At 54.9% G+C, this 14217-nt stretch overlaps 4 protein-coding genes across 4 annotated transcripts; 2 read left to right on the top strand and 2 right to left on the bottom strand.

Moving 5' to 3' along the window:
• Positions 1 to 61: 61 nt before the first annotated feature.
• CkaCkLH20_06488 (F-box domain protein) lies at positions 62 to 1891 on the bottom strand (the record flags this gene model as incomplete). Its single annotated transcript, XM_038889205.1, has 1 exon — positions 62 to 1891. The coding sequence occupies one exon, from the start codon at positions 1889 to 1891 to the stop codon at positions 62 to 64; it is 1830 nt and encodes a 609-aa protein (XP_038745503.1).
• A 1019-nt stretch (positions 1892 to 2910) lies between these two features.
• On the top strand, positions 2911 to 4620 carry CkaCkLH20_06487 (cytochrome p450; the record flags this gene model as incomplete). The annotated part of the gene is made up of 3 exons (XM_038889204.1): positions 2911 to 3209; positions 3286 to 4430; positions 4484 to 4620. The coding sequence occupies 3 exons, from the start codon at positions 2911 to 2913 to the stop codon at positions 4618 to 4620; spliced, it is 1581 nt and encodes a 526-aa protein (XP_038745502.1).
• Positions 4621 to 4708: 88 nt separating this feature from the next.
• On the bottom strand, positions 4709 to 6206 carry CkaCkLH20_06486 (UbiD family decarboxylase; the record flags this gene model as incomplete). The annotated part of the gene is made up of 3 exons (XM_038889203.1): positions 4709 to 5102; positions 5172 to 5910; positions 5966 to 6206. The coding sequence occupies 3 exons, from the start codon at positions 6204 to 6206 to the stop codon at positions 4709 to 4711; spliced, it is 1374 nt and encodes a 457-aa protein (XP_038745501.1).
• A 2190-nt stretch (positions 6207 to 8396) lies between these two features.
• CkaCkLH20_06485 (golgi apparatus membrane protein tvp18) lies at positions 8397 to 9165 on the top strand (the record flags this gene model as incomplete). The annotated part of the gene is made up of 4 exons (XM_038889202.1): positions 8397 to 8433; positions 8493 to 8508; positions 8707 to 8802; positions 8865 to 9165. The coding sequence occupies 4 exons, from the start codon at positions 8397 to 8399 to the stop codon at positions 9163 to 9165; spliced, it is 450 nt and encodes a 149-aa protein (XP_038745500.1).
• Between the last annotated feature and the right edge of the window lie 5052 nt (positions 9166 to 14217).

The raw sequence follows: 14217 nt of genomic DNA, 5'->3' as shown, positions 1-14217 counted from the left end.
TCCCGATGGTCTTACTAAATTTTCTCGGAACCATCTCTTTCGATCCTAAATTTCTCAAAGCTCAGAACGCAAAATGTGTCGGGCGCCAAAAGCTCTTGTCCCAACGATGCCAAGCTGCCGTCTTCGGCGTCTGTTTAGAATGCCAACCACTGAAGTGCGGCGCGTCAAGTTCATCCCCGAATCGCTGGACGAGCCGGGGCATGAAGGTACTCATCGAGACCCCGGGATGCAGCAAGCCATCCCCCGTCTCCGCAAAACTGAACTGCGACTCCCTTGCCCTCCACCCGCGCTTCTCAGCCGCCGAAGAAACAGCCGTCGGGACCGCGTCCTGCCCGTCCTGCGAAGCGGTCGTGAACTCCGCCACCGCGCCGGCGAGCCCGACGTAGAACGAGTCCGAGACGTCAGACGCCTTGGCGAGCGAGAAGATGCGTGAGTTCGACGCCCGCGATGCCCCCTTGAAGGGCATCACGTGGGAGCGGTAGTTGGGCCGATAGTAGTCCTTCCGGGAGTGCTCATGCCACACACAACTCCTGCCCCTGAAGTGATCGCACCCGACGCCCATCAGGCTCAGCGGGCGGCTGCTCGTGCCCCTGAGCGGGTCCGGGAAAGGCGTGCCGGACCAGCATGGCAGCGCGGCAGAGTGGTAGTACGACTTGCTCCAGCGGAAGTCGAAGATCTTGAGCGCCTCGATCTCGGCGCTGCCTGCGACAAAGCGATCGGAGCCGTACGTAATGAGCGAGGACACCGGCTCGAAGGGCTGGTACATGTCGCGGTAGAGCGCGTCGTATGGCGATGGCGTGCGGATGTCGAGGAGGCGGCAGGTACCATCGTCCCAGGCGCTCAAGAGGAGGTTGGTGTGGCCTGATGGGCCTGGGTTGACGGGTTGGATGGCGCGGACGGTAAGTCTCTTGTTCGTGTCGATGCCGCGCGAGGCGAGGAGGGAGGGGTTCTTCGAGGCCAGGTTCGGGGTGAAGCCCGTGGGTGTGATGGTGAGATACCGGATCGGGTCAATGTCGCCAGCCAGGGCGCAAACGACGGTGTCGTTGTTCATGACCTTCGCAGCGTGGATGAACTGCGTCCTAGACTGGCCAGACGTATTAAACGTCTGGGAGTCAAGAGGAGCTGCCTCGCCTGTGGTCTCCGCGTCAAGCGGGAACAAGCTGACCGTTGCCCTGTTGCCAGCGATCACTGATGACTGGCTGGGCAGCGTATCGATCGAACTGATCGAAGTCCACGTGGTAGCCTCTAAGGTGCCAGTGGGTTTGGGGATCTTGAAGTCGGCGAGCGTTTTACCCGCGCTCCCCGGGGCCGCTGAGACGAGCGAGAGATCACCGTTGGCCCGGCCCACGAAAAGACCTAGCTTCCCGTGCGGCTCCGCGATGTGTATGGCCGTGACATCTCCCACGCCCGCCTCGTAGCCCTTGGCCTTCCCCTCCATGTGGAACCAAGCATCGGACTCGCCGCGGGTGTTGAGCGGTCTAAAGCGGCCCACGATATCCTCCCCGGCGCCCCAGGACACGAGCTCCCAGCTCTTGTCGAAGGTCAGGCGGGCGTCGATGACGGGATGGAAGGGGCGGGCGGCATTCGTGAAGCCCGTAAAGAAGTTGCCGTCCTTACGGCGACTGTCGGTGTAGGCGATGGGCTGGAAGGCCTTCGTATCCCAAGCCCGCGTCTGGCGGGTAAGGGCGTTTGCCAGTTCCTTCCATTTGGGGTGTGAGCTGAGGGGCAGGGAGAGGAGGGGGAAGCAGGACCTGACGAAGGTGCGCCAGCCATCTTCGCTCAGAAGATGGTGGAGGTGTTTACACGACGACGCAAGCCTGGCGACGTCGCGGGCAGTCCTCAAGTGGCAAACAATCTCCAAGACGATGTCGTCAGGGAGCTGATCAAACATGGTTTCTTGTGCGAATGTGTGTGTGAACTTGATCTATTTGAATGATGGTTGGTTTGAGTGACATGAGGGGTGATGAGGCGGTTGCGTGGAATAGAACGACAGCCTCAGGGAGTTGAGAGGTGAGCAAGATGTGAAAGAGAAAGTTGTGATGTGATACTGACGGGTGTGTGTGTGTTGAGTGGGGTTGGAGTGAGAAGGAATGGGACAAAAACTCTTCTAACTACCTATTGTGGGAAACACAAGGGAAAGTTGCGAAGTTAACCTATGAGGCACTATCCGTAATCTTCAAGTCTGGTTATTTCAGGCCTTCACGATTTTCACCTTAAGTGGCAAACAATTGCTTTAAAAAAAAGTTGAAGTTGAAGTGCAACGCTCAATGACGAAAGGAGAATATGCCTGAGTCACCATGACTAGTTGCAGCCTAGAATAGCGTGTGACACATAGGTAGAATACTCGTTAGAAGCATACCGACCATGTTCGGTATGCAGCTAGCCTACTAAGGTAGCCAAGACCGGTAGAACTCTTCCTGCATCGAAAATGAGTTGCAGGTCATTTTGGCAGTCGAACTCAATGAATCTTTCCAACTCAAGTCAACAAATACTGTCGTTGATATGAGCCCACGTACGTAAGCATAACTCTCACGAGCTGAGCCGGTTATCATCCGCGTATCACTAACATGACCCGTGACCTGAGACGTAGCAATCGACCCCGCTGTTAGTGCGCCTCGGCATCAATTCAGATGAACTCCAAGATAAGACGGATCCGGACGTGATAAGGGCGACAACACCACCAAACTGACTCTAATTTAAAATGAACAATACCAGACTTCTCTCATGTTGGAAAGGTTCTCGTCAGATATAGCGCCGGCGCTCAGAGATTCAGCACGTCGTGCCCCCTTGCAACTGCGCTTACGACTGCAGCGACTTACAACGACCCCTGTCGATTGGCTGTGTCTTCACACAAAGTGTACGACCGAGTCACCAATTAGTCTTAATCAAGGATAACGATCCTCCTTCAAGATGGGAAGCAACTTGGTTCCACTCGTTGTTGGATCTGTGACTCTCTGGCTGGTCTACCACTTCATCCTCTACCCGGTCTTCATCTCACCCCTGGCCAAGATACCAGCACCTCACTGGTCATGTCACGTCTCACCCCTCTGGATTCTTCTCGCGAGGAAGAACAACTTTCAAAACCGCTCTCTTCACCGGGCACATCTCGAACTTGGACCCGTGGTACGGATAGGTCCCAACGAAATCAGTGTCGATGGCTACGACGCCCTCAGAACGGTCTACCAAGGCGGCTTCGAGAAAGACCAGTGGTATTCCATATTTGATAACTATGGGCAAGTGACTTCAATCAAGGCACATTTTGGCCAACAAGACTAACAATCGAAGTGTCCCCTGCATGTTCTCAACTCTCGGTTCCAAAACCCACTCCCTCCGCAAACGAATGGTCTCAAACGCCTACTCAAAGTCCTTCATCCACGCATCCCCAGCCGCAAAAGCTCAAGCCCGGTCGCTCCTTTTCGAGCGTCTCCTGCCTCTCCTCTCCGACTCTGCGACTGGACCAGAGCCCCACGGCATAGAAGTGTTCTCCACCTTCCTTGCCTCAACGATGGACTTCATCACAGCTTACGTCTTCGGCCTTCGCAACAGCACGGATTTTCTGAGAGACAAGCGCTACCGAGACCATTGGCTGCAGTTATATCTCGTTCGTGCAAGCTACGGGTTTTGGCCGCAGGAGATGCCGCGTCTGACAGCTTTTCTCGGGCGGTTTGGGTCCATTGTGAAGCCGTATCCTGCCTGGGTGGACGATGCGAATGCTGAGCTGGGTGAGTGGAACATGAAACTGTGTGAGGAGACGAAAGATTTTCTACACAATGGGAAAAGCGCGGGCATGGAAGGAACTGCAGATGAACCAGTCGTGTTCAGGGCCATGGAGGCCGGGATCGAAAAGGAGCGCAGTGCCAACGGACAGCAGTCTTTGCTCTACTCCACCACCATTCTGCAAAAGGACTTATCTGTGGCATCTGAAGTTTTTGATCAGGTTCTGGCGGGGCAAGAGACGGCCGGCATAGCGCTGACGTATCTGGCCTGGCACTTGTGCAGGTCTCCGGACTTGCAGGAAGAGCTCAGAAAGGAACTGCTCACACTAGATCCTCCCTTGACGATGCCAGCAGATGGGTCCCTCCCACCAGCCCTGCCAGACCCCAAGCAGGTTGATGCGCTGCCCATCCTCCATGCAGTAGTCATGGAAACCCTCCGTCTGCACGCCCCGATCCCCGGACCGGAGCCGCGACGCACGCCTCAACCGTCTTGCCAGCTCGGGGGCTTCCACGTCCCGGGCGGCGTCCGCGTCGCTGCTCTGGGCCACACGCTGCACCGCAACGAGAAGGTCTTTCCCATGCCGGAGGTTTGGGACTACACGCGTTGGCTTGAGTCAGAGACCAGCGAGGACCAGCGCAGAGAGATGAACCGATACTTTTGGGCTTTCGGCAGTGGTGGGAGGATGTGTATCGGGTCTAATTTCGCGATGAACGGTAAGTAGGGAATCATGCCCCCTTGCACAGGTAACTAACGTTTGACATTGCAGAGATGAAGCTCATTGCAGCAGCTATTTGGTCAAATTTCACGACGCATATTGTTAATGACACGGATATCGAACAGGACGACACTTATACCGCGCGACCCATAGCTGAACGGTTGATACTGAGATTCGAGCGCGTATAATATATTGAGTTCAATGTTAGATGCATTTCACGATAACGGGATATCTTCAATTAAAGACAAAAATCGTTGTACACCAAAAGCTCACATCTTAGAATCCGTCAACTTGCGTCCCAATCCCTTTCTCCTTTGCAAGCTCAACCAAGTGCATCCCCACCGCCAAATCCATCAGTCCCAACCCAACACTCTTGTAAATCACAGTTCCGTCCCGGAGCCACCTCACCAGCGCGTCCTCCTTCTTGTGCTTGTCCGTCGACCTCTGACTCGAGCTTCGGCGGTGCAAACGCGGTCCCTTCCCACTACTCGTCGAGTCCTTGCTAATCGACGATCTCGAATCCCCGTCCGAGCTCGTGAAAGCCGACTTGATTGATGGCGTCCCCGTGAAGTCGAGCTTGTCAAGCTCGGATGGATCGATACTCGCCGTCTCCCCGTCCTCGGACTCCTCTTCCGCGCGCATGCGCCGTAGCATGATCAGTTCTCCAAGCCTGTCGTTCATCGTCAGTAAAACACACTCGCTTCTCAAACAGCGGGAAGTAGAGGATGAAGTCACTCACTCGACGAGCTGTGTAGGCTGCAGCCCGGCTGCGATAATCTCACCCGCCTCTTTCAACGCCCCATCCAACGTATCAACGACTACAACACCCCCCTCGGGTGCATGCTTGTGGAAATGCCAATGCGCCTTCTCCTGCTTCGTGGCCTGCTGCAGCAAACCCACCGGCAGCTCCCTCATCCTGGACGTATAACTCCCAATGGCGCAGACCAGCCTTCCCTTCCTCCGCCCTTCATGGCTCGTCAGCCCCTCCGCGTCGAAAAGCTCCTCCGTCGACGGCGTGCAGGTGTACACGACGTCGGCGTCCCTGATCTGCTCCCTCTGCAGCCGCGCGAACTCGCCGTAGCCGGGCGTGAGGATGCTGAAGGTCGTCTCGGCCCACCCCTCGCGCTCCTTGATGTGTGCCGGCACGTGGTAGAACTGCTTGAGGAAGACGCGGGCCTGGTCTGAGAAACGCCGGTTGATGATGTTGACGTGCTTGATGGTCGAGCCCCTGATGAGCAGGGCCAGGCGGATGTGCCAGTAGGCCTGCAGACCGACGCCGAAGCATGTTACTGTCTTGACCTGGCCGCGCCGGGCGAGAAGGCAGGTGGAGGAGAGGGCGGTGCGGAAGGCGGTTAGGGTCTTTGCGTGGAGGAAGCCGACGGGTTCGCCTGAGGGTGAGAGGAGGGTGACGGCGCCTGTTGGCTGGATGGGTTCTTTTGAGGGGTCTTGAGTTGCTTTGCTTGAGCTCAGGGTCACGACTGTCCAGATGTTAGACGATTTGGTTGAGAATGCGAGATGATACGTAATACGCACCTTTGCAGCCCATCCCTTGGGGCCCGACGGAGGGCATGTACAGAGTCTTTGCGCCGGTCTTGAAGTTCTCAGTTGAGATGCGTTCCGGTTGGTGGTAGGTGCCATCCTCGATGTTAGTGGCATTCGTCGAGTACTCATGAAGAGCGTGTGAGATAACACTCCTGAATCCCTCAAACTCTTCGGCTGTGAGGTCGGCCAGGATCGCCTTGATCTGGTCGTCGGTGAGGACGGTCAACACCATGGCGACGGTTTGTTATCAAAGTTATCAGACTTTCAGTGTGCGGAAGATGGGGAGGGATTATCAACTGAGTTCAACGTGGATGATAAATTCTGTCTAGAGCGGGGTTTTCCCTTTTTGACTCTGACTCGGGGTTAATAAACCTCGACGACCGGAGCTAAACTACGGAGGATAAGATGTCTTGGCAGTCTCTTCTGAGTATTAATTCCCATTTGACCATCTTCATACCGGATCATCCGCCACATGTGCGTTCGCGATGGACAAGCCCGTTGTTATGATGTAATGGGCGGTTAGCCCTACGTCCAGATCTGGTCGCGATCAGTTGGTGCTGACTGGCACGCCGGTCGATCTCCACAACCTGGCGCCGCCGCTGCACCGGATCCCGTGGGCCTTTCACGCGATTTTCCGAGCGGGTTTACGCTGGTGAGTTGCTGACGTGATGCGGGAGAAAAGATTGGAAGACAGCCGGTGTTGAACGGCGCATGGGATCGACCATCCGACAACACGGATCTCGATTTGAAAACCCGACACCGTGGTTCTGCGAGCCCCGGACGCGGGAGGGGCCTGCCGGACCGGGCCCGGCTTCATTCTCGCTCTCGGCCAAGTCGGACGTCGCGAAATCACCGTCGGTGATGAGTCAAGCCGATTGAGCCAGGCTACAGCAGGAGCAACACGGTTTCGCAAAGCATATTTTCGATAAAAGAGTCCCAGGCACCGGGATTACGGACAGTGTTGATGGCTGTGTACGTCCATTCGGTCGCCTCTAAAAGAGGCTTGGACAAATAGTCCACGTAAGTCCCCCCGAACGCGTGTATCCTCTCGTGTAGCCCACATGATGTGGAAAGCCAAAAAGCAGCTGCCTGAAGTCACGACTATAAATGAATAGAATTTCGAAAATGACGGGTGGCGATGTGAATGAATCGCGAATAACTCACCTTCAACACCCTCTCGTGTCTCTTGTCGACTAGAGATAATCTCATCTCCGACCAAGTCTTTTGTCTTTTGTACGTACTAGAGTTACATGTCAACTCAAGATAAGCCAAAGAGTGACTTGTGACATTGAAAGCAACCGCATCTCAACGTCGCAAAGGGGACCCGCCGTCCACATCAGATAAATCAATCCGTTATTAAAACCCCGACTCAATCGCCAACGAGGGTAAAACGAACAAACGGAGAGATCGACCGTGCTTGGTCCGGGCCCGGAAAGTGTCAGGACGTTGTTTCATAAACCTCTCACGCATCCCATCTTTGGCCCCGGTTCAAGGGTCATAGCCTGGCGAAACGGCCCATTGGTGATCGGACTGCAGCTGGTTGGCTGGCTGATCCAGTGACCCTGAGAAGGAGAGAAAGGTGAGGTGTCTTTTTCGATCAGGTTGTTCGAGAAAGAAAGAAGAGAGGGAAGCACAGGGCACGACAACCCAAGACACAGGACGAGGAAAGGGAGGTCGCTATCTCGAAAAACACGAACCCTTGCGAAGAAGACAAAGGTCCCCTGGTTTTCTTCAACTCAAGGGAGAGGGAAGTGCTGTACGGCCGCCAATCACACGCCTGCCCTGGCCGTTGGATACACCTGCTGCGGTAGAGCTACCTTTACTAGGTACTCACAGCTTTGAGAGAGACACCAAAAACATCCATTGAACCTGGTCCCTTCGGCTGCCGGGCCAAAAAAACGGTGGAGCCACCTCACCTCACCTGCCGCCAGCGCCGTACTGCGTACTGCGTGCTTCGTACTTCCTTCTGTACTCTCTCAGATCAAGCAATCTGACTGGTCCAAAAGCCAAAACTCCACCCCCCAAGCCAAGTTCCAAGCCTCAAATTCGGAAAAGAGGCTACGTACGACGGCTTCCTCGCTCTCGGCCGCCGTCTCCCCAAAATAGCTGACAACAACACCTCACCTCACCTCTTTCGGCTGAAAGCTCCCGTCCACCGTCCACGATACCCTTCCAAACGTAAATTCCGTCCGCGCACACATTTCCTGCATTTCGATAAGCATCAGTAACCAAACCTCGACAACAATAACAATCCGACACGGACCCTCCCGTCGCAAGACCTGTCGATCCTCCGTCCCGTCAACCCTTTCGTTGAGCTGGAATTCGGACCATCTCCACCCAATTGTGAGAGCTCCGAGAGTCCACGTACGCCGACCGAGAAACCTCATACAACACCACCAACCCGACGACCACATCGCCCAACATGACGCTCAAGGAGGAGTTTGCGACTCGCAACTTCAGTATGTTTCTCCCCGATTCTCTCCAGCTTGCCTTGTCCCCGAAGCTAACCATCGTCAAGGCATTTACGGACAATGGTGAGAGCTCCCTTCCGATCATCCTTCCTCCCCTCGCGATGCCCTCGTCGATGGCCCGACGCCGAATTCATCGCCCGCGTCGTCGCGAGCAACGCGCACTTGCTGAGCCATCGCATCCGCCCTGCGCGCGATCCGTATCGGCCTTGTCCATCTATACGAGATATCCTGCAAGAACGACCGCTGACCCGATCTATCTAGGCTGGGTGTTCTGTCAATGATCCTGTGCTTGGCATTGGGCATTGCCAACATCTTCACCATCCACCTTCTGCTGATCATCTTCTGCGCCCTCGCCATGTAAGCCTCCCTTCCAATCTCGCGCCCGTCCCAGGAGCTCCGGCTGACATTCTCCGCGACAGCGCCTCGTCGTTGATCATTCTCTTCATTGAGATTCCCCTGCTGCTCCGAATCTGCCCTACCTCGTCCACTTTCGATGGTCTCATTCGCAAGATCTCGACCAACTACATGCGTGCCGCCGCGTACGCTGTCATGGCCGTCGTCCAGTTCCTCAGCACCATCATTGTCACGTCTAGTTTGGTCGCTGCTGGTGTCTTCCTCTCCCTGACCGCCATCTGCTACCTCCTTGCCGGTGTCAAGGGCCAGGCCTTCGTCGGCAGCAAGACTCTTGGCGGCCAGGGTGTTGCCCAGATGATTGTCTAAGGCAATCTCTGATGTCCAGCATGCTAGCACCGACGCGTGCAGGTATGGAAATACACTTGCGCTGGTTCGAGACGGGCAGCAGCGTCAACAATGATATCCGGTGCCTGGAAGCACGATAAAAGGAGATGTACGAGTCGACGAGTGTACTGGAAAACGGGCAGGAAGCTTCTGGTACCCAGTCGCATTTGCGCCGCGGCGCACGCGACGACCTGGGGAAGTAGCAAAGATGTGGAATGTATTTTTGATATGCAACGGCCGGCATAGTCGGAAAGGAAACTCGGCGTCCCGGAATGAGCTCAAGCTTTGTGTGTATTCGATCTCGGTTGCGCTTTGGTTCCTAGAAGCTCCGAGGGTCATGGTAGCTTTATCCACTGCACTGAATTTTACTGTTTTGAAGTCGTGCTCTCGCTGCATCACGGGTAGCTGTTGTTCCTCAACATGTTGTTCGCGGAATTCTCGGATTAAACATGGCCACCGAGCGTCCCACTGAGTTGCAAGCAAGCGGTGTTGGAGCTTGCCTCGTAGGATGAAGCTATCTAGCCGACAGCGGTGAGTCTGTCCCGAGCTTCTTAGTGCCATCCGGTTAGCATAGCTCTACAAGTAGAAGGCGCCTAGGAAAAATCAAACTGGGTGGCAGGAATCCAGCCACCTTAGCCAGGTAGGCCAAGGGCTGATTTGGTAGGCAACTCTGCATCACAACGACATCATGTGCAATCTGAGCCTCGTGATCAGCCAAAAGCCAACCACAGCTGAAGCCTCAACACGCCAAGTAACCACCTGGCGAGAGGGTAGTCAACCGGTTATCCAGTTGTGAGCGTTCAGGCGAGGGGTAATCAAGATGCCCCAAGAATCTTTCTCCAAATCTTGTGAAACCCCGGATGTTGACGTAAACCTCTGTCGTCTTCCGCGGGGGATCTGTTACTCGGATGGACGGTTCGCATCAGTGGATTTGCGTCGATATCCACATTTGCCCAATGATGGGGAACACCTTCTGAAGACTGGCGTGTTCTCGGGAGAGAGCAGAGAGAGGCATGACAAACGGAAATTGACAATGGCATGCACTCTGCCGCCTTTGCCAGACCTCAAAAACGCGAATGCTTTTCCTCAATCGCATCGGTAACAATGGATTTGCCTCCGGCCAGAGGGTGGTCTCGCCTAGTGAAGAAACAAGCGCTATGGCGTCATTAGCCTCAGCGTTGTGTGAGAACTGGCGAGAAGCTGGAAAGCTCCGGCCCGCTCCAGCAACCGTTTGGCACACTGTGATTTCTGTGGAAGCAAAACGGAGGTTCTGGTCCTGGTCCACTTGCTTGCCCTTTCACGGGTGGTGACGATTCCTCCCCGTCTGCTCCCCACAGGGGTCCTGTTGGATGTTCAGTTGGAAAGTCGTTGGGAAATGTGTGTTCATTTCAAGCAAATCCGTATTCATCTGATGCTGAAGAGATTGCATGGGGAAAAGCTGTAGCTCTCTGTCTTGGCAACGAATCTGTTGGTGTCCCGTATTTCGATTCCATCTAGAATCATCTGAAAGCATGACAGCTTCTGGGTCAAATCCAGGGACGTTCGAGGATCGATCGTCGAAGAATGGGGCTGATGGTGCTTCTCCCGTCTCCAGTTGACAGTCCGTGGAGAGGGATGCAATGGATCTTGACGCTGTGTTCAACTGGTTGTAACTGAAGCCTCCACTGGGATGCCGTCAGTCGGGCCATTTGTGACGGAAGGTATGTGGGCTGCGGGACACGACGGTGGTGGCTCGGGGGCAGCACACGGTGGGAGGGAGCCAAGACCGTGACAGCCATCCGTCCGATACTGTCGGGGACAGATCCTAGATCTGGCGACTGTCATTTGAAGAAGCCACCGCAAAGGCATAGGTTGCCCAGGTGAGTAAGGTATTCGCAAGCTTCTGAAGCGCTCAAGCAGTCAAGCATTCAAACAGATGGCGTTGAAAAATGCCGCCCCGAAAATGCCTCCTAGCAGCCCGCAAGCGATCCGGCGCCCGTCAACAGGCGCTCCCGAGTTGCCAAAGACAGAAGCCCGAGAGGCAGTGTTGATGAGCCAGTTCGGATCCAGCTGAGGACCGGCATCAACGGCGCCCGCAGTTACAGTCCGAGAGACGGGAAAATTCAATTAAATGGATCTGGCGTCTCTGGTTGTTGCGGTGAAGAACGTGTACAGGTCGAGTACCTAGCTGGACGTGGAAAGGGACGCGGCCACGATCATGAACTTGTTCCAATGGCAGGTTGTGGTCGCAAAGCGGCAGGGATGTGTAAAACGTCTCTCCCTCTTGGGTGCATATTTTGTGTAGGATTTTGTTGTATCGAGATCCAAACGGACGAGACACCGTCGTCTGGCCAGCTGCAAGCCGGTGCTTTCAATGCAGAGCTTGCAGCATCTCGTGGTCTGGTGGGGCTTCTTCTCATCTCTGAGCTCTGAGAGAGTTGCTTCGCACTTTCAGTTGCTCGTCGAGTCGCACTGTGGGTGTCCTGACAGAGACTTTTCAAGGCCTCATCAGAGGGCTGGTAGACTGAGAGTTGCGTGTACCGGTTGTACTCTTGCCGGTTCGCTCATCCGGTTCCTGGAAAGGTACTTGAGGCTGTACCTAGGATGGTACCTGAGCTGTCGCCCTGGTCTGGCCCGCCTGAGCCCGGCGTCCTGGGGGGAGGTGGTCATGGTCAGCGGGTGACTTTTCGAACTTTTCTCAGTGGACAGTTTCGATTGGGACGCGGGCGGGCTCGACCTTGGACCGGACGACGCCCAGTGGAGTGCCCGTCCACCGTGACCCGGCGGACCTCTCCACTGTGGACTAGGCCAGCGAGTCCCTCCCATGCGGCGAGCTGGAGCTGTCTTGGAGCTGGCCCTGTGAAGACGGGAAGAGGTGAGCAGACGGGCCGGTCCTCGAAAGTCGGTTGAGAATACTCTGAGCATCGGCGGCTCAGAAGTTGAAGGAAAAGGAGATCGAGTCTACCGTGAAGTCGAGAGTGAAGGATGTGCATGGAAAGATGCGCCAAGTCGAGCTCGTCGGTTGGGGGCTGGAGGCTGGTGGAATCGAATTGGATACAAAGGAACCTTCAACACTGTGAAAGGCCCAGGATTTCCTTGACGCAAGTGACTCGGGATGGGTTTCGTTTCTGATTCTAGATTTCGACGCTGACGCGAGCGCGTAAAACGGGACGCCGAGCACGTTTGATCTGGTTTGGTAGTGTAAGGTATCCGTACTTTGGACTGCTGACAGGTGATGGCCGAGGAATCCACCGTCGATGCCTTTTTGGATTTGGATTTGCTTCCTTTGGTTCCCCGTCTTTTGTACTGCTATTTCCAGACGGTGCCTCGGGGGTCCCTGAAAGCGGACGGACGGGCGGCCGGTGGTACATTTTCGGTGGGCTCTCTGTTTGAGTCGAGCTGCCACAAAATAGCATTCATTGCTTCCACTTCCATGCTTGTTCCCGCCCAATTGAGCCTCCTGGGAGTGCGGTAGTTGACGGGTTTCGATCGATCGATGGAGGTGGGATGATTCTTCTTCTCTGAATTTTCTCCCTCTGGCTCGGGGCCAGAAACACGTACCTTAATCTGACCGCGACCAGAAAGGTAGTTAGTTGAAGTTCCATTGTGCAAGGTTGGTTTGGCGGCCTGTATTTTTCCCCATCTGCGTACCAGTAGCATGGCAACAGCTTGGACAACTCACCTTGTCACTTCAGCAACTTGCTGTCTTTGCGGTCCAGGTCCATAATAGCTTGTCTGCCGTATCATCGAGAGGAAGGGCTTCCCCTGACGAAGAAAGATACCGACGGAAGGTAAGATACGACTGACGATGGAGAAAGATAGGTACGTGGATTGCAGTTGGAAAGGCAGGTACCTCCCCGGCTCACGCCTCGTCTTGGTCCTCCAGCGCCTGCCGTATGATGCACTAGTGGGCTAGATAGCGGGGTACACAGCTGTAGATCCCCCAAGACAGTGGGGAATATTCAGCACCGTGTGTAAAGAATAGAGACTTACTGTAAAGCATGACCGCAAATAACCATCACACAACACACACACACATAACCTGGAACCTGCAACAACAACTCTCAGAACTACCAGCGGCGGTGCCTCTGAAGGGAAGTACATTCCTCTACTCCCGCTGTACCGGCATCGAGCATCCCTGTTTCTGACCCAGGGAACACGTCGCTCGTGACTGGATGAATGGCGGTAGCAGCACCGTCACCGAACATGCTGGTTTCGTCAACCCAGAATATATAAGTCGACGCTGTCGTGACTTCGCCCTCCCTGTCGTCCCCTTGGTTTTTGGTCATCAAAATCATTCAATGCGTCTACTCAGCCTGGCAACCAGTTCTCCTAAGATTTATCTCTTGTTCGTCATATCTAGCGTGTTACAATAACACCAATCCCACCAGACGAAAGATTACCTACTTCCTGTGCAGCTACGGCTCCGTATCCTCTTATCCTTATCCTTATCTCTCCCGTCCCCAAAGCTGTAAGTGCCCCTTCCCCCCTTCAGAGCGCGCAGTCGTCATTCCCTCTGTCTGTTCCCGCCCCGGCCCTGAGCTTCCTGCTTCGTCGATCCCCACGGTTTTCTGTCCCTCTACCCCCAGCGCTCGTCCAATGCTTTGCTGCACATTGTCAGCACACCATCATTGTGTTGGGGAAAGCATGCCCACCTGGTTCTCAGCCGGACTCAGCTATCGTCGCCCCGAAATTGGGAAGGACAAGGCAAGGCAATGCAATGCGGCAGGCTACTACCTGTACTTTATCGTGATATGACACCCGTCTTATCACAGGAATGCACTTATCAACAAGATTGAGCTAAAAACTCAAAATTGCTGTTCCCAGCAAAGTAGCACCTCCTCGTCACCACTTCTGGGTGCTTGTTATTGCCTTCCCGCCCCTTGTCTTGCTTGTCAATTTACCTTATCCTATCTCTCCAGCCTGTTATCTCGCATTCAGCTGCCACCCTGCCATCCATCTCACGGAAACAGGGCTGAGGCGCCGTGATCTACTCTTTGCTCTCTGCTTTGATACACCGCCCAAACTACCTACTAATAATTCCAGTCATCCAGG

This window comes from Colletotrichum karsti (genome assembly GCF_011947395.1).
Source record: "Colletotrichum karsti strain CkLH20 chromosome Unknown Scaffold19, whole genome shotgun sequence".
NCBI lineage: Eukaryota > Fungi > Ascomycota > Sordariomycetes > Glomerellales > Glomerellaceae > Colletotrichum > Colletotrichum karsti.
The sequence above is the reverse complement of the archived record's forward strand: the minus strand, read 5'-3'. Positions and strand labels throughout refer to the sequence as shown.